The sequence below is a fragment of the Notamacropus eugenii genome, chromosome 2 (genome assembly GCF_028372415.1).
Source record: "Notamacropus eugenii isolate mMacEug1 chromosome 2, mMacEug1.pri_v2, whole genome shotgun sequence".
NCBI lineage: Eukaryota > Metazoa > Chordata > Mammalia > Diprotodontia > Macropodidae > Notamacropus > Notamacropus eugenii.
The window spans coordinates 530,821,968-530,841,407 of NC_092873.1; the positions used below are offsets into that span (position 1 = coordinate 530,821,968).

A 19,440-nucleotide genomic window follows, 5' to 3' on the forward strand; every position below is an offset into this window, starting at 1 on the left:
AAAAACTGACACTGAGGAGCCCAGAAGCTTCACCAGGCTGACGTGCCAGGGGCCCGTGGCACAGAGAAGGTTGAAGATACCCTTCTTTTGAAGATCTTGACTAAATTCTGTCTTGGAAAAATCAATTAAACTAACCATCTATAAAGGTCAGACTGGCTTCTCCCACTCTTTACCCTCGCAGGTAGGACTACTTAGCTCCCACTTGATAGACTTCTGCCAAGAGACAAATGATCCAGAAAGATCCAGACTGAGAGCCCTAGGAAGAAATTCAGAAGGATGTTTGGGAACTTAAGAAAGTATGGACCCAGCACAGGACAACGTGAGGAGTGGTCTGTTGCTGGGAGGCATAAGAGTAGGCAGGCAGGCCAAAGATGTGCTGACCATGGGCCACTAGAGTCACAGAGTGTAGGCAGAGGTCTAAACAAGCCAGTGGTCAGTGATAGGGAGCTCTAGTGTGCCAGGGCCTAAGAGTGAGGAAATAGTTCCAGTCCCTGATACGTATGTGATATGGTGGCAGAAGTACTGTACTGAGAGTAGAAGGCCTGGGTTCTCGTCCTAACACTGACTGTATTAACATGGATAAGGCACAAACTTATTGTGGACTGGGCACTGGGATTTCCATCTCTGACACTTACTAACTGTGATTTTGGGCAAATCACTTCAACTCTCTGAGCCTCAGTTTCTCCATTTGTATAATTAAGATAATACTTCCAGTGCCTCCCTCACTGGGTTGGTGCAAGCATCAAATGAGATCATGTCTGTAAAATTTTTTGCAAACTTTAAAATTTCACTTAAATATTCATCATTATTGTTACGGAAAATAATGTTGCCCTTCTAATAGCAAGCAATTTGTATTTGAGGCAAAACCAGAAGTTAAAACAATTGTGAGCTCTTTTTGTGGTGGCAAAGAATTAGAAATTGAGGGAATGTCCTTCAATTGGGGAATGGCTGGGCGAGTTGTGGTATATGAATGTAATGGGATACTGTTATGCTATAAGAAATGCTGAGCAGGCAAACTTCAGAAAAACCTGGAAAAGCTTGTATGAACTGATGCTGAGCAGAACCAGAACACTGCACACAGTAATAGCCATATTGTGCAGTGACTGACTTTAATAGACTTGGCTCTTTTCTGCAAAGCAAGAATCCAAGACAACTCCAAAGCAACTCACGATGGACATAGAGGGTGGTACATTTGTGGGTCATGGCAAGATCAGAAGTATGGCCATCTTTGTGTGTGTGGCTATGGTAGAATGGAGGAGTAGACCATCAGAAGTGTAAAGATTGAGTGGTAGGATGTTTCAGGGAAAGTCTATATGTATGGTGAAGTCCACTAATTTGAGGGCAGGGATTAAGGAAGAGAGAAAAATTGTGAGCCAGGTATCAGAAGCGGAGTATCTTAGCCATCCATCGGGACTTTTCTTAGCCTATTAGCTCCCCCTTTGGAAGGCAGTCAAAAGGCTGTGGGGGCTGAGAGTATGCTGCATGAGGAATCTGTGTCATCCCTACACACATGTACCCCTGAAGATGTTATTGAACCTGTCATTCTGCTGAGGTCACAAAAGAAAGACTTTCTAATGCCTTCCCTCCCTTCTAACCCCATCTTGGGAAGGATGTGGATTAGAAAGGGTGTGGGCTTCAGGACAGTGGTATAACCCAGTCCTAAGGCTTTACCTCTTTTGAATCTGCACATACCAGAGATAATAACAGATAACATTTATATAGAGTTTACTACGTGCTAGGTTCTGTGCTAAACACTTTACAATTAGTCTCTTATTTGACCCTCACAACAACCTTAGGAGGTAGGTACTATTATTATTATTTCCATCTTATATAGATGAAGAGACAGTCAAAAAAGTTTCAGTGACTTGTCCAGGATCACAGAGCTATTGTCTGAGATCAAATCTGATCTCAGGTCTCTCTGACTCCAGGTTCAGCACTCTGCAGCGCCACTGACGATCAGAAATGGAACCTCTGGATGTGTCCTGTAATTTTCTCTTTTTCTTTCACAATATTCAAGGAAAGATGCAAGGACCATTCTATCTGAGACAGCTGGCTAAGAAAAGATAAGTTGAGGTCTTCCAAAGATCTTTCAGGGTCCCTAGAGCCCCAAAAGCTGAGCTGGAAGAAGATTGCCACCCATTAAAGTCAAATTGTCTGGAAGAGCTTTTGATGTCAAGTTTCTCCAAAGTCTCAGAGTTGTCCTAGTAAAGGTCAGACTACCCCTTAAGAATTTCAGAATGAATTAGAAAGAATTCTAATCAAACTTGGAGATGAAACTGTGGCTTAATTCATCAATGATTAATAGGTTTTTCATTTATGAAAAATACCAATTATATCAAAAATGTTTATTTAAATTTCATTATAAATGTATGCTAACATTTTAAATGTTACTATGCTTCATTTTGGTAGAATACTCGCTTTATTTGGTTTTAATGAATAATTGAGCAGAATAGTATCATAGTTCCCCTCTCAGTTAATTCTGCCTACATCTGGATCCTGCCTCTTCAGACCATTTCACTATAACCAAAGTGCCCTCACTTGGCACAAAGTACCTGAGGGGAAATAGACTCTTGAATTCTTCCCATAAATATTCAAGTTTTAATAGAAATAGCAAGCATGATTTTAGATTCCCCTCTCTACTGAGACCTTTTTCTGTGGATTAAAAAGAAACTTTCCTTTTATTAAGTTGTTGTTGATATCTATTGTTTTTCCCTCACTACATTTCCCAACAGAGCCATTACCCCATGATCTCCCAGAGAATTATCCCTTATAAGAACATTAAAAAAAAAAAAGAGGGATCCTTCTCCCACACTCACCCACAATTTAGCACATCTAATCACCATGTCCATACTGATAGTCTCTAACCTCTGCAAAGAAAGGAAGAAGGTGGATTCTCATATATCTTCTTTGGGGCCAAGCTTGGTTATTGTAATTCCTTTCTTAAAAGTAGATTTTATTGATATATTTTGTTTTTATGTCACATTAATTTCCATCTTAATTTCTCCCTCGAGCCTCGCCCAGGGAGACTACATATTTTTAAAAGTTGAAAAACGTGGAAAAAAAAAAATAGCAAAAATCAATCAACACTTTGAAAAAAGTCTGGTGTTATATGCAATGTTCCACATTCACAGACCAAGAATACTGCAAAGGAGCAAGGGGGGGGGGGGGGACAGCTTGTCTTCTCTATCTGTTCTTAGGGACCAAGCTTGTTCTTCATTTTACAGCATTCATTTTCTCTTTTTTTTTTCAATTTTTTTTAACATTTTTTATTCAAAGTTTTGAGTTCCAAACCCCGTTCCTCCCTTCCTCTTTCCCCTCCTCCCTTCCTGAGATGGCAAGAAACCATGCTCAATTATGTAAAACATTTCCAAGAACACTTGAACAGAAGGAAAAAATGAAAACAAGAAAATGAAAAATAGCATGCTTCAGTCTGTAGTCAATCAATATCAGTTCTTTCTCTGGAGGCAGATAGTATATTTCATCATTACTCTTTTAGAATTGTCTTAGAGCATTGTATTGCTGAGAAGAGCTAAGTCATTCACAGTTCTTCATCAAACAATATTGTTCTTACTGTGTACAACCCTCTCCTGGTTCTGTTCACTTCACTCTGCATCAGTTCACGAAAGTCTTTCCAGGGTTTTCTGAAATCATTCTGCTTGTCATTTCTTATGGAACAATAATATTCCATTACAATCATACACCACAGTTTGTTTAGTCATTGGCCAATTGATGGCAATCCCTTTGATTTCCAATTCTTAGCCACTGAAGAAAGAGCTGCTATAAGTATTTTTGTACAGATAGGTCTTTTTCCCCTTTTTTATGTCTTTGGAATATAGAGCAAGCAGTGGTATTGCTGCATCAAAGCGTATGCACAGTTTTATAGCCCTTTGGGTATAGCTCCAAATTGTTCTCCACCAACAGCTAGTTGGTGTCAGAGTTCTCTCACATCCCCTCCAACATTTACATTTCCTTTTTTGTCATATTAGCCATTCTGATAGGTGTGAGGTAGCACCCCAGAATTGTTTCGATTTTAATTTTCTCCAATCAATAGTGATTTAAGCAGGGGTTCTTAAACTTTTACCACTTGTGACCCTTCAGTACTTCTTAAACTGTGAGTTGTGATATGGGATTGCAACCCACAGTTTAAGAAGCACTGATTTAGAATATTTCTTCACATTACTATAGATAGCTTAAATTCTTTGTCTAAAAATTTACTGTTCATACCCATTGACATTTATCAATTGGACAATGCCTTTTATTTTTACAAATTTGACTCAGTTCTCTATATATTTGAGAAATGAGGCCTTTATCAGAGATACTTATTGCAAAAATTGTCCCCTGGTTTTCTGCTTTCCTTTTAATTTTGGTTGCATTGGTTTTGTTTGTTCAAAAACTTTTTAATTTTATATAATCAAAATTATCTATTTCACATTTTGTAATGCTCTCTATATCTTCTCTGGTCCTAAATTCTTCTCTTATCTATAAACCTGACAGATGAACTGCTCCGTGCTATCTTAAATTTGTCTGTGACATCACCTTTTGTGTGTAAATCATGTACCCATTTTGAACCTTATTTTGGTATGAGATGTTGTTCTATACCCATTTTCCACCATACTGTTTTCCAATTTTCCTACCAGTTTTGGTCAAATAATGAGTATTTGTTCCAAAACCTTGGGTCCTTGTGTGTATCATATACTGGATTACTATGATCATTTACTGCAATGTAATTTATACCTAATCTAGTCCACTGATCCACCACTCTATTTCTTAGCCAGTACCAGATTGTTTTGATAATTACTGCCTTATAATACAGTTTGAGATCTGGTATGAATAACATAATTTCTTGATAATTTGATTGGTGTGGCACTGAATAAATAGATTAATTTAGGTAGAATTGTCACTTTTATTAAATTGGCTCAGCCTACCCATGAGCAGTCATCACTTTTCCAATTGTTTAGATTTGACTTTATTTGTTGTAAAAACATGTTTATGTAAAATGTGTAAAAACATATAGTTATTAGGTTTGTCATGTCAGGAAGACTCCTAAGTATTTCATATTGTCTACAGTTATTTTAAGTGAAACTTCTCTCTCTATCTCTTGCTGCTGAAACTTGTTGGCAACATGCAGAAGTGCTAATGATTTATGTGGGTTTGTATATCCTACAACCTTGCCTAAGTTGTTAATAATTTGAAGTAGTTTTTTTTAGTTGATCCTCTATGATTTTCTAAGTACACCATCACATCATCCACAAAGAGAAATAGCCCTGTTTCCTCATTGCCCATTCCAATAACTTCAGTCTCTCTCCCTTCTCCCACCACTATCTACAATCAACGTCCCCAACACAATACTAAATAATAGAGGTGAAACTGGGCATCCCTGCTTCACCTCTATCGTATTGAGAAAGCTTCTAGCTCTTCCCCACTACAGACATCATTTACTGATAATTTTAGATAAATATTACTTATCATTTTAAGTCCATTCATTCCTATACTCTCCAGTGTTTTCAATAGAAATAGGTGATGTACCTTGTCAAAGGCTTTTTCTCCATCCATTGAGACAATCATATGATTTCTTGTTGGTTTTGCTATTGATATGGTCAAGCATGATGGTAGTTTTCCCAATATTGAACTAGCCCTGCATTCTTGATGTACATCCGACTTGGTCATAGTATATAATCCTTGTTTAATAATATTTTTAATTTAATTTAATAATATGATTATTGCTGTAATCTCTTTGCTAGGGTTTTACTTAAAATTTTTGCATCAGTATCCATTATAGAAATTGGTCCATAATTTTGTCTCTCTGCTCTGGCTTTTCTCCGTCTGGGTATCCTTACCTTTTTTGTGTCATAAAAGGAATTTGGTGGAATTTAGCCTATTTTTCTAAATAGTTTATATAGTATTGGGATTAATTGTTCTTCAAATGTTTGGTAGAATTCATGTGCGATTCCACCTGGTCCTAGGGATTATTTCTTAGAAAGTTCATTGATAGCTTATTTAATTACTTTTTTCTCATATTGGGTTATTTAAGTATTTTGTTTCTTCTTTTAATCTGGGTAATTTATATTTTTGCAGATATTCATCTATTTCATCTAGATTGTCAAAATTATTGGCATATAATTGGGCAAAATAGCTCCCAACAATTGTTTTAATTTCTTCTTCATTGAAAGTGAATTCACCCCTTTCATTTTTTATACTAGTAATTTGGTTTTCTTCTTTCCCTTCTCTAATAAAATTAACCAATGGTTCATCTATTCCATTATCTGGGAGGTTTTTCCATAAAACCAAGTTACAATTTTATTCATTAGTTCAATAGTGTTCTTATTTTCAATTTTATTAATGTCTCCCTTGACCCCCAGGACCTCCAACCTGGTGTTCAATTGGGGATTTCTGATATTCTTCTCCTAATCCCCTTAGTTGCACGCCCAATTCACTAATCCACTCTTTCTCTATTCCACCAACGCAAGCAACTAGAGATATAAATAACTTCCCCCCACCCCACCGCCAAGCACCATCTTAGCTGGATCCCACAAATTCCACTATGTGGTCTCATTAGTGTCATCTTCTTTAATGAAATAGTTGATTGTTTTTGTAATTTATTCCTTGACCCACCCATTCGCCAGAACTAGATTACCTAATTTCCAATTAACCTTTAATCTCTCTTTCCATCGTACATTATTGAATGTAATTTTCACTGTACCATAATCTGAAAAGGATGTGTTTACTTCTTCTGCCTTTCTGTATCTGCTTGTAAGGTTTCTATGTCCTAATACATGGTCAGTTTCTGTGTAGGTGCCATATACTGCTGAGAAAAAGTTATATTCCTTTCTATTCCCATTCAATTTTCTCCAAAGGTCCATCATATCTAACTTTTCCAAAATTTTAGTCACCTCCTTAACTTCTTTCTTGTTTATTTTTTATTGGTTTATATAGTTTTGAGAGAGAAAAGTTGAGGTCCCCCACTAGTTTAGTTTTGTTATCTACTTCCTCATATAATTCATGCAATTTCTCCTTCAAAAGATTAGATACTATACCATTTGGTGGATATATATTTAGTATTGATATGACTTCATTGTCTTTGGTACCTTTTAGCAAGATCTAGTTTCCTCCTTTATCTTTTAATTAGATCTAATTTTGCTTTTGCTTTTGTTTTTGCTTTTGCCTGAGGTCACAATTGCTACCCCTGCTTTCCTTGCTTCAGCTAAAGCATAATAGATTGTGCTCCAGCCCCTTATCTTTACCCTGTGTGTATCTCCCTGCTTCAAATATGTTTCTTGTAAGCAACATATTGTAGGATTCCAGTTTTTAATTCATTCTACTATCCACTTCTGCCTTATAGGGGAGTTCATCCCATTGACATTTGTAGTTATGATAACTGTGTATTTCCTTCTATGCTATTTAAATTTTCCCCTTTTCTCTCTTACCCCACCCCCACCCTTTTCCTTCTCACATAATAGCTCTTTCATGTCTCTTTTATGTAGGATAATAATTTACCCCGTTCAATCTCTGCCCTCCTTCTTCCAGTGCAATTTTATTTATCACCCTTTTATGTTGTTTGGGGGGGGGGGGGTGTCATTCCATCAAAGTCAACTTATATCTATGCCCTCTGTCTACTTATATTCCTTCTAATTGCCCTTATAGTAATAAAGTTGTTAAGAGTTACAAATAATGTCTTACTTTATAGAAGTACAAACAGTTTAACCTTATTGAATTTATTATGTTTTTTCTCTCTTGTTTCTTTTTTTCCTTTTTATGTTTCCCTTGAGTCTTGTATTTGGAGGTTAATTTTTTTTTATTTTTCAGTTCTGGTCTTTTAATTAGAAATGGTTGAAAGTCCTCTATTTCATTAAATATCCTATTTTTACATGCAATATTATATTCAATTTTGCTGGGTAGGTGATTCTTGGTTGTAATCCTAGAGCCTTTGCCTTCTGGTATATCATATTCCAAGCCCCCCAGTTCTTCAATATGGAAGCTGCCAAATGCTGTATAATCCTAACTGTAGCACCATAATATTTAAATTGTTTCTTTTTGGCCCCTTGCAACACTTTCTCCTTGATCTGTGAACTCTGGAATTTATCTCTGATGTTCTGAGGCATTTTCATTTTGGGATCTCTTTCAGGTAGTGATCAGTGGATTCTTTCAATTTCCGTTTTGACTTCTGGTTCTAACATGCTAGGGCAGTTTTCTTTGCCATTTTCTTTTAAAATGTTGTCCAAGCTTTTTTTTAATCATGACTTTCAGGTAGTCCAATAATTCTTATATTATCTCTTCCATATCTATTTTCTAGGTCAGTTATTTCTTTCAATGAGAAATTTCATATTTTCTTCTATTTTTTTTTTACTTTTTATTTTGTTTTATTTTATCTTGATGTCTCAGAGTCATTAGCTTTCATTTGCTCAATTCTAATTTTTAAGGAATTACTTTCTTCAGTGGGATTTTTATTTCCTTTTCCATTTTGCCAATTTTATTTTTTAGGGAGTTATTCTCCTCAGTAAATTTTTGTATATCTTTTCCCATGATGACTCTCTTTTCATGATTCTCTTGCATTACTCTCATTTCTTTTCCCAATTTTTATTCTACTTCTCTAATTTGCTTTTTAAATCCTTTTTAAGCTCTTCCAAGAATTCTTTTGAGGTCTGAGACTAAATTACATTTGTCTTTGAGGCTTCACATGTAGCTATTTTGACATTATTGTCCTCTTCTAAGTTTATGCCTTGATCCTCCCTATCACTATAGTAATTTGCTATAGTCAAGCTCTTTTTTTTGAGTTTTTGCTCATTTTTTCTGCCTTTTTTGTGACTTGGTGTTTTTATGTTGACAGTTGAACTCTGGTCCTGAACTATATCAAGTTTTTTTGTGTGTGCTGGAGTTCAAAACAAGCAGTTTTCCTACTTCTAGATCAATTCTGAGGCAGTTTTCAGAGGGTTCCTTCCTCATTCCACCATCTTGGCACTGGAAGTCAAGAGAACTTCTTAAAGTTTCCCTTTATGGCTCTGAATAAAAAAATAAACATTAGATTACTTACTAGCACTCAGAAAAGTGCCTCTTCCCTTCCCCTGAATGAGTACATGGACCCTGGCAGGAGCACAAATCACTGAGTTATATATATCTTTGGACTCCTCATGGATAACATCTGATGAGGCTGAAATTTGGGGGTTTTAAGTGAATTATTAACTTCATGTAAGTCCATTTTTGAAGATGTAACCAAAAAACCAATGTCACTGAATTCTCCACTTTTTCAGCTGCTCTTATTGTTATTATATGAAATGTATGTATCAAAAAATTCCAAGAAGGGATTGGGCATTGAGGGTAGCCTACAGGGTTGATCATTTGATAAGTAATTAGTTATCATGTCTTGGAAAACATTCAAGGAATATCCACATCTCTCCAGATTCCAATCATAATACTTTAATATTCATCATAATTAATAATACACAATGATTTTTCCTTAATAATTTTTTACCAAAAGACTTTAGGGTTCTTATTTGGCATTAGGCACTGATGTTTGATCACTTGTCAAGTATGTTTTAATGGAAATTCTTTTCCATGTACTTTTGCTTGTACTAGACAGCCCCTGAAACTCCTTCAACTCAGAGATTGTGTGATTCTTTGATAAGCTGTGAGAAATTTATCAAATAAAATATTCCTGTAACAAATAGGAATATCACCCGAAACAAAAAAAGCATGGTAATTTTTACCAAAATGTGTGATCTAAGGGGAGACAATTAACTGATAGAGATTTATTTTTTTTAATTTAAAAAATTAATACATGTACAGAATATAAATACAATCCCAGTGTCACAGTCAGAAATAGATAATGAAATTACATCTCCCAAGTGGAACATAACATTGGATCATTTTTACAGCACCAGAGGAATTAATAAAAAAGTAAATTGACCTGGTAAAAGTAGGCAAAGCAAACCCCATTTTGAATTTTAGTATCTAGTCCCCAAAAGAAAACAGCCCATAATGATCCTTCCATCAAATTAACAAAGTCATGAAGATCATTGAATTATTATTTCTTAGTCTATTTTAGGCTGGACTTATCTAATGAGGAGGGAGCAAACCACTTACCTTTTTAATTCATGAACCAGACCACCAGAGCAGCATTGTGTAAAATGAATTTTTCATTGCACTTGATGGACTGCTATGGTTATCTTGGGCGGGGGGGAATCCCATATATCCAAAAAGTTGAGCAATTCATTTCTATCCTACAGATTAGAATCATATCCACTCTCTTCACCCAAATATCCATACAGTATCATCACCAACCACTACAGGGATCATTGTTCTCTCTCTGTTACCTTTATGTTCTTTCGTAAATGTAACTAAATTATATCCATAATCTTATGAGTAAATAAAAAATAAGGAGTTGGGGATGCCTTTAAATGCCTAACATTTATGTAAAATCCTCACTTTTCATGATTTTCTTGCCTCACTTTCATTTCTCTTCCCAATTTTTCCTCCACCTCTCTTACTTGATTTTCAAAATTCTTTTTGAGCTCTTCTATGGCCTGGGACAATTGCATATTTATTTTGGAGATTTTGGATGAAGCAGCCTTGACTTTTATGTCTTCCCCAATGGTAAACATTGTTCCTCCTCATCTGAAAGGATAGGAGGAAATACCTGTTCACCAAGAAAGTAGCCTTCTATAGTCTTATTTTTTTCCCTTTTTGGGGCATTTTCCCAACCAGTTACTTGACTTTTGGGTCCTTTGTCAAGAGTAGGGTATACTCTGGGGACCTTAAGATCTCAGTTTCTCCAAGGTGGCATAATCAAGGGAGAGGAGTCTACTCCCTGGCCTGGCTCATGGCTGAGTTTCAGATCAGCTGCTCAATTCCCCCAGGGGCTCCAAGTTGAGGCTCCAGCAGTGGAAGCTGGCTGCTGCCTGCCCCAGCCACCGCCACCAAAGCCACAGCTGCTGCCACCTGCTGCTATCACCTGCCACCACTGCCCAGGGCCAAGGCCAGGTGAGGACCCCACTCCCTTGTCATGGAGGTGAAAAAGCTCTCTCACTGACCTTTGAAGTGTCTTTGGCACCTGTAGATTGAGGCATCTGCTAACCTCCACTGCTGCCGGGAATTCCGCCCCTGAGGCCTACTCCTCTCAGTGCCACGAGGCCCAGGTTGGGCTGTACTTCACCCTACGTCCAGTGCAACAGACCTCTCTTACTGGCCTGCCAGGTCACCCCGAGCTGGAAATCTCCTCCACTCCATTGCTCTGTGGGTTGAGAGTCATTCTTTACAGGTATTTTATGGGCTGTAGGGGAAGAACCAGTGTATATACATCTTTCGATTCTACCATCTTGGCTCCACTCCCCCCCCCCTTCCTATTTATGTAAAATCCTAAGAAACAAGCTGTTTTTCAAACATGTCCCTGAGTGGTTCAGGGATAAGTTGTCAGCAGCCATTAAGTAGAGCTCCCTGAGATCTATGTTCAGCCCTGATCTGCTTGACTTTTTTGTTCTATTGGGATAAAGACATTGGTGGAATGCTTATTGAAGCTGGGAAAGATAATTAACACACTGACAGTAGTCAGGCTCCAAAAAGATCCAGAGAAGCTCAGATATTTGGGTCAAATTAATACAATGAAATGTAGGAAGATCCTTGGATCCTGCCTTCCATGGAAAACCATCCCCAGTCACCCCATTTCATGGTGTTTTCCCTTCTCAGATTGTTCCATCTGCTCCTTAGAGTCTCATTTGACCTTTCTTCTCAGTCAATCCAACACACTATAATGTGTGGACCGCTAATGCCAGCTAGCTTGAAAGATTCACCAGTGAAATGATTTAACATTATCTATAACTAAAACATTCATCGGACAAGGTATGGTTCATCTCTAGAGCTTTGTCATTGGCTGTGTTTTTCATTCCTCATATAACTATTTGTTGCTTTACACTAACAAAATTCCTGGGTTTTCAGTTCTTTTTAGAAACAGAAAAGCCAAGGGACCACCATTAATGACCATTTTGATGAAAGCAATAATGAATTAAAATTTGTATTGGAAATGCATAATGGTGCTTAGTGGGGCTAAATGTTTGAATTTTGGAAAGTGTTAGAAAATCTGAAAGCCAAGAGCCAAAGATACAGATCAAAATCACAGAATTTCAAAGCGAGAAGAAACCTCAGTTTACCAGGCAACAGTCAGTCAATCAAAAACCACTTACGTGCCTGCTATGTTTCAGGTATTGTGCTGGGTGTTGATCTACAGAAGCAAAGAGAGCAGTGGCCATGGCTGCCTGGTGCCTCTGAGTGTCCCCTCTTGCATCCTTCTTATTGCACCCCCAGACACTGCTCTCTGTGGGAAGGTGACCAGAAGTAAGCATGGTAATAGAGTGCTCCCTATGGATCTCAGTGGTTCTAAAGTCATTGGCTTATGCTGGTTCAGAGCACAAAGTGCATACCAAGAAGGGAAGCACAGTGAGAACTCACCAAAGAGCACAAAGCTGAGTCTGTGACTGTTGGCCAAGTCCAGGAATCAGTTATCTTCCAGGATAACCCTTTGAGCATTTACCCACCATTCCTTGGATGCTGCTATGTTTGGTAGATTACTTAATGCGTTCTGGATTGTAGGCATTTTGTGCGAGCTGGGGTCTGTGTAGAAACAGAGACAGAGATTTTTAAGTGTTACATTCCGTAAATGGGAGCTGCAGTTCACATTTCTTTAGGCAAGATCCATTTTGGTTTCTGCAGCTGCAATGGCCAAGGCTGTAAGAACTTTTCACTTTCATCGTTAAATTCCTCTAAGGTTATAATTTTTGATTATTATATGCGGACAGCAGGGCTCATCCTTTTTATCAGACTGTATGTCCAGTACTCTCCATGCCAAACGATCTGCTCAGTAGTCACATCTTGTGCCTTGTGGAATACACCTCATTTCTTCCAGGATGACTGCTCAAAAACAGAAACGTTCCTCCCATGGCTGTCTAGAACTTTGGAAGATTGATTGTGATTGACACTAAAGCTGAATAAGCAAGTGCATAAAATGGCATCATGTCAAATGCCAGGTTCAGATTTTACCTGGCCTGGTGCATGCCTGCCAAGCACCTACTGAGCTGGACATGTCTGAGCTTTATTCCTGGGTAGACAACAGCTTGAAGGCCATCACATTTGCAGACTCTTTTGGAGTCATACTGTGCTCATGCTTGGCTCACAAAGCAGTGCCTGCATGGCCATGTTAGGAAGCAAATCTCTCTAAATGGAGCATTTATGAGGCCCCTCCTCCAGACCAGGCATTGTACAAAGCATCAGGGACATGAAGAAAAGAGACCCAGCTCCTACCCTCAGGGAGCTCAGAGCCTCATGGTAAGTCAACAGGTACCTATAAATAGATGCAGATAGGGACTGGACTTGTGATTTCTCAGGTGAGGAAATTCCATCCATCTATGCAAGTGGTCACCTTCTCTGAAACTGAGAGGTTCTGAACGGTGCCTGGAGCCTGAGAGCTTCAGGGACTCATCCAGGGTCACATAGCCGGTGTGGGTCAGAGATGGGACTTGAACCCAGATCTTCTTGGTTTCAGTCAGCTTCCTGTCTATTATACCTGCTGTTTCTAAGTATATATGGGAGACACAATTTAAACCAGGTAGTTTTGCTAAATAAGTTGTTTTTCAAATGTACTTTACTCTTCCTATTGCACTGCTAGGATATTGTTGCTGTAGGACATTATAAGTATTTTCCACCTCTTAATGCATCATTGTACATTTATGAGTTCATCGTGAAGTCGCTTTGTTGTACAGGGAGATTGTACCACTGGAATACAATAAAGCAGGTGAGGATTTTTCCCAGCACTTACCTCGCTCCCATCCCATATTCACAAAAATCCCAACATCCTGGCAAAGAGTCCAAAAAATGAAGGAGATGCCTCCATTCCTGTCTATGATCCCTTCATGTTGCCCAGCAGGTGGAAGGCAGTGTTGTAAGGATATGACAATGGCCATGCTCTTGCTGAATAGTTTGAAAGCTACATAGAATAGTTCTTGATGTTCGTGTGATCAGCTGATATTCTTCTGTATTTTGGCATTGTTGGCAATTTATATTTTGAATCACCACCCGTTGCTATGATGAGATTAACCAGTTTTATAAATCAATTTTCTTTTCCCTCACTGATATTCGCCTAAGTCTAACCTTCCATTAAAGATAGCATGATGTGGTGGAGAGAAGACCAACCTTGGAACCAAGAAGATCTGGGTTCAAGTGCTGCTTCGGACACATAATAGCAGTGTGACCCGTTTATCTTTCAATGCCTCGGTGAAGTCTCCAAGTCTACAAGTTATACATGGGCTGTTGATCTATGAGACTGGAGAGAGTTTCTAATCCAACACACCCTCACACCGTGGTTATGTCCTCCTTGTTTTATCTATTTTGCGTCATCATGTTTAAAGACATCCCAAACAACAACAACATCTGGGAACTGACTTCAATTTAAGCTTGCAGTTCTCTGGGAAACACTGGCAACTTGAAAGGTGAAAAATACCTGTCATCTTCATCAGCTTCCAGCTGAAGGCAGTCAGCTCCTGCTAACTCAGCAGCACCACAAACTGAAACCTTAACAAGGAAACCAGCAAGCCCTTTGGGAAGCTGCAGTCACCAGGACAGAAGGCTTCAGAATCCACCTCAGGGTAGCGGCTGGGGTGCACCTCATTATGTGATACTGATGGCAAGTTCTTCAATTTGAAAAGACTACAAGCCAAAACCAAAGTGGAAGGAATGTTGGTACATGATTTTCTGTTTGCAGATGACTGTACACTCAATGTAGCCTCTGAAGCCGAGATGCAACTAAGTATGGATCAATTCTCTGCTGCCTGTGCTAATTTTGGTCTAATAATTAACGGCAAGAAAACACAGGCACTCCATCAGCCACCAGAACACCATTCATACATGGAACCATGGATTGCAACAAATGGAGAAGTTTTGAATGCTGTGGATAAATTCACTTACCTTGGTAGTGTACTTTCCAGGGATGTACACATTGACAATGAGGTTAATGCATGTATTGCCAGAGCTAGCTCAGTGTTTGGGAGGCTATGAAGAAAAGTTTGGAAGAGAAGAGGTATTAGACTAACTATCAAACTGAAGGTCTACAGAGTCATTGTGCTGATCTCACTGTTATATGCTTGTGAAACATGGACAGTGTACCAGCACCATGCCAGGAAACTAAATTGATTCCATTTGAACTGTCTTAGGAAGATTCTAAGGATTACCTGGCAGGATAAGGCACCAGACACTGAAGTCCTTGCTTGAGCTGAACTACCAAGTAGTCAAACTATGCTTCAGAGAGCGATGGGCTGGCCATGTTGTTCGAATGCAAAATGTGTACTTGCCAAAAAAACTGTTTTATAGAGAACTCACATGGGGCAGGCAATCACATAGTGGCCAGAAGAAGCGATACAAGTACATTCTTAAGGTCTCTCTCAAGAACTTTGGATTTGACTGTGCAAATTAGGAGACACTGGCACAGGACCGCTCAGCATGGTGTGCCCACATCAGAAAGGGTGCTGTGCTCTTTGAGCAAACCAGAATTGAGACAGCACAAAGTAAACACAGGATGCGCAAATTTGGGATATCTACCCCAAATATTCAAACGGACTATCTGTGCCCAACCTGTGGTAGAGCATTCCGAGCTCATATTAGTCTGATTAGCCACAGTCAAACACACTGAAATTTCACTTTATCATGGTGATGTCATTTTGGTCCTCTTCGAAGACGAAGGACAACAACCAACCAACCTTCAAATGGACCTACCGCTGACAAGGACAACATGTTGGGATTATTAAAAAGTTTCTCTGATGTTCACATTTCCATTCTGGGTCCCAGCTCAGCAATAACAAAGCCCCAGAGAATAGGGAAGCCAATGCAGTGCAGTTATACTGTCCTCAATTCCGTTTCTATAGACCGAATGTACACAAGGGATTTCTGCAACAGGAGACCCCCCCCCCCAACTTCCCCTGTCCAATATCCTGAAACAAGCAAACTAGTGAAATCCACTGAAACTCAGATTGCAAGCTGTGAATCAGATAATGTTCACCCAGCCTGACCTGCTGCTGCAATCAGAGATGTGGGGGACATATTTTGACCAGTGATAGCACTCATCCTCTGGAGCAGTGAGACAGAACGACCAAGAGCAAAGAGCCCTGAAAGTTTCCCCTGCCTTTGGGATAGATTGCACACACATCCTGCATGGAAAGAATTATTGGGGTCCCCCAGGTCTTAGGTTCATGACAAGAGTAACACAGTCTATTTATTACTGTCTGATCCATTGGCCATTTTTGAGTAAACTAATCCTAAATACTAACTAAACCCTAACCCTAACTAAACTCACATTTGAGACAATTTCTTTGGTTAGTTGGCTACTTAACTGTGTAACTGATGAAACTAACTGGTTGTTAAAACATGATGTAGTCCTAGCCACTTTTGGTGATATTGCCTTTACATATGGAGGATAACAGTAGGAAATCCAAAGGAGAGCTTCTATGGCAAGCCTCCAAAGTAATTTTGAATAAGAGCACAAATGTTAGGGAATAAAAATGGACTAAATAGTGATGTGAGAATTCAGAATAGCTTGTTTACTCATTTATTAATAAGTCAAAGTTTAGACTTTTAAAAATATATTAAGTCTTCAGAACAGCAGACAATAAGTGGTTGTGCAAATTCCAGAACATATATGATTATATTGATATTGAAAAACGCTCTGCATTTAAAGACTGCATCTACGCAATGTTCAAGCAGTCAGTTGGAAGATAAATTCAGTCATTAAATGTCTTGGTTTGTCTACACAACACTGGCTAACCCATTTGTCCAATTTAGGGACTGAGCTGATAAGACTTCATCGTTATCTATATTTCAGTCAACACGCTTTCAATTTTTGTGTAAATAGAAAATGATTTAGATGAAATCTCAATGAAACAAGATGATCACTGAAATCAGCATAGGTAGCTTCTACTCAAGCTTTTAAAATATTGAACTGAATAAATACTATGTAGTCACTTGAAGGAGCTCTCTCCCAGGTAGATGGAGTGATTGAAAACAGAATGAATGAGTACAAACACATGAGAGACAATTGAGTTTGCAATTAAGACAATAGAGTTCTCTGCAACTTCACAAGAAAATGCTGTTGGATGAACTCATAATCCCACTGTGAACTTGGAAAGTTTGAGGAGTCTCTCCTATACGTGTCTAGTCCTTTATTCTAGTGATGGTGACCTGTACCTCAAGGGTACCCATAATCATAATGTTGATGTTAACATGAATGGAGTATTTCGCAAGTTTTTGTTATTATTAAAAATAATCATCTGAGTTTTTGGTGTGAATTAATAGCAAACAAATCTAAAGCCTAGTTCTTGGTAAAGAATCCTAACCTCTGTTACTTCTGACTTATAGGGTATCTTTGTTACTAGGGTTCAGCCTGATGGGCCAGCATCCAGCCTGCTGCAGCCTGGTGATAAGATCCTTCAGGTAAGAAAAATATATTTGTTTTTTCATAATTTATAGACAAGGGGGGAAAGTTATTTTAAAAAATATCTGTTAATCCAGAGCATATTGGGGCCAACAAGGAAATGTGTTTTCTGACAGTAATGTTTATCTCAGACGTTTTTATTTTCATTATTCTTGCTTGGCATTATAAATAGTCATCGAAAGGAAACTGCTCTTTTCTCAGTTTTAATTAATTTAAAGAAGAACCCATAGATTGAGGAACTTGGACCAGAGATGGGGAAGTAGTTTGGGATTTAATTTTCTTAACTGTGACTCTTAGATATGTTGCATCAATACCACAGAAAATTACATAAATATGTATATATACATATATTGTTTTCACAAAAGAAGAAAAATTTAAGTGTACAAAAGGTAAGTTTTCTGTAAAGTCCTTTCTTCTTCAAAAAGGCTTTCTCTAATTTAATGGTCTGCACAGCAGGTAAAACTCACTCCTACAGCTGTCAAATGTGCTATGAAGCCTTAGACATCTTGCTCTCTCTGTGCACCCATATCATCATCTTTGAGCTCTGTTCCTGTCCAAGATGGGCACAAAAGCTTCACAAACAATCCCTGCCTTGCATGATGGGAAACTCTTCAGGGGATATGTCTTTATTTTGCAATACAAAAGGAAGCCTTTCTGAAATGCTTGCCTAGGGATACAGATTTTTTTACTTATAGGTCCCAGAATCTAAATGTATGCCACTGTAAAGATAGAGAAAAAGAACCCAGAGGTAGATATTAACAATGCAAAATAAACTGGAGAATTAGCCACAAAAAAAATCAGATCTGAAAGAGAATGATGATTCCAAGGATTTAAGGGTCCTTTTTAATTCACCTTTGCTAGTCTAGCTTCCTATTAGCTAGCTACCTTTCCATCAGAAGCACTTAGAAAATAAGAAACTTGAATATTCATCTTCATAGCCTGATTTATTTGTCCTGGCATATGGCAGTGAATATGTATTTATATATTTATTCCTGGAATTATATCTAAGTTAAGTAGTAAGACAAAAACCAAAAAATATGTGTCATGAAAAGGTCTATCAATCCGACCTACCTACCTGTGTCTCATTCAAAGAAGTATTAAAAATGAGGTTCTCAGCCTCTGTTTCCATGATGTTGAGAAGAAAGGAGGGAAGAAAGAAAGAGAGAGGGAGGGAGGAAGAAAAGATGGAAGGAGAAGAGGAGAGAGGAGAGATGAGAGGAGAGGGTAGGAGAAGGGAGGGAACGGGAGGGGAGGGGAGGGGAGAGGAGAGGGAAGAAGAGGAAAGGAGAGGAAATGAAACTTTGCTGTGGTTCATTGACGTGACTCTATGGGGACTTGTGGGGCTTACTGGAGGATCAGCACCAATAAAACCTCGTTAGCTACCACCTTTTTAGGGGCCCTCATCACCTCCTGCCTGGATTCTTGTACTAGCTAAGCTTCTCATTGGCCTCCCTGCCTCCAGTCCATCCCCTTCTCCACTGCCAAGAGGATATTCCTGAAGTGCACCTCTGCCTGTTATCCCTTACTCCGTAGCCTCCAGTGTCTCTCCAATTTGACCAGGATCAAAAATGGAATCTTTCATTGGTTTTTAGAACCTTTCCTTCTTTTCTGAACTTCTTATACTTTATTTCCCTCAGCCCCCCTCTACAATCCAGAAACACTGGATCCCTTGTCTTCCTCTGTAACACTCAGTCACAATTCTTGAATCATTCTAAGCTTGGGGGCAATCTAAAGTCTCCCTTCCCCCAGGGTCCCCAGTTGCTTCTGCTCTCTACTGCTTTAGGGATTTCTTATTATAGAGGACACTAGGAGTATAATCACAACCTGTCTGAGCCTCCAGTTAGGAAAATTCCTAACATAGGCCAAAGTTTGACTTTTAACCCTCATTTACATTTATATCTCTTTCTAGCTAACCCCTAGAGTCTTTGTGATTGAAGCTATATTCAGGTTACAGGAAATGTTTAGCTGTAGAAATAAATCTA

At 38.5% G+C, this 19,440-nt stretch overlaps 1 protein-coding gene across 4 annotated transcripts in view; it reads left to right on the forward strand.

Moving 5' to 3' along the window:
* Nucleotides 1-19,440, forward strand: part of LRRC7 (leucine rich repeat containing 7) — a 582,114-nt gene that overhangs the window by 541,394 nt on the left and 21,280 nt on the right. For 3 of the 4 annotated variants that reach the window (XM_072649824.1, XM_072649821.1, XM_072649822.1), the window contains one exon: nt 17,383-17,457. In XM_072649824.1, the coding sequence (XP_072505925.1) occupies nt 17,383-17,457 (75 nt within the window). The remainder of the gene's footprint in view (nt 1-17,382; nt 17,458-19,440) is intronic. The other variant, XM_072649823.1, reaches the window with a different exon arrangement.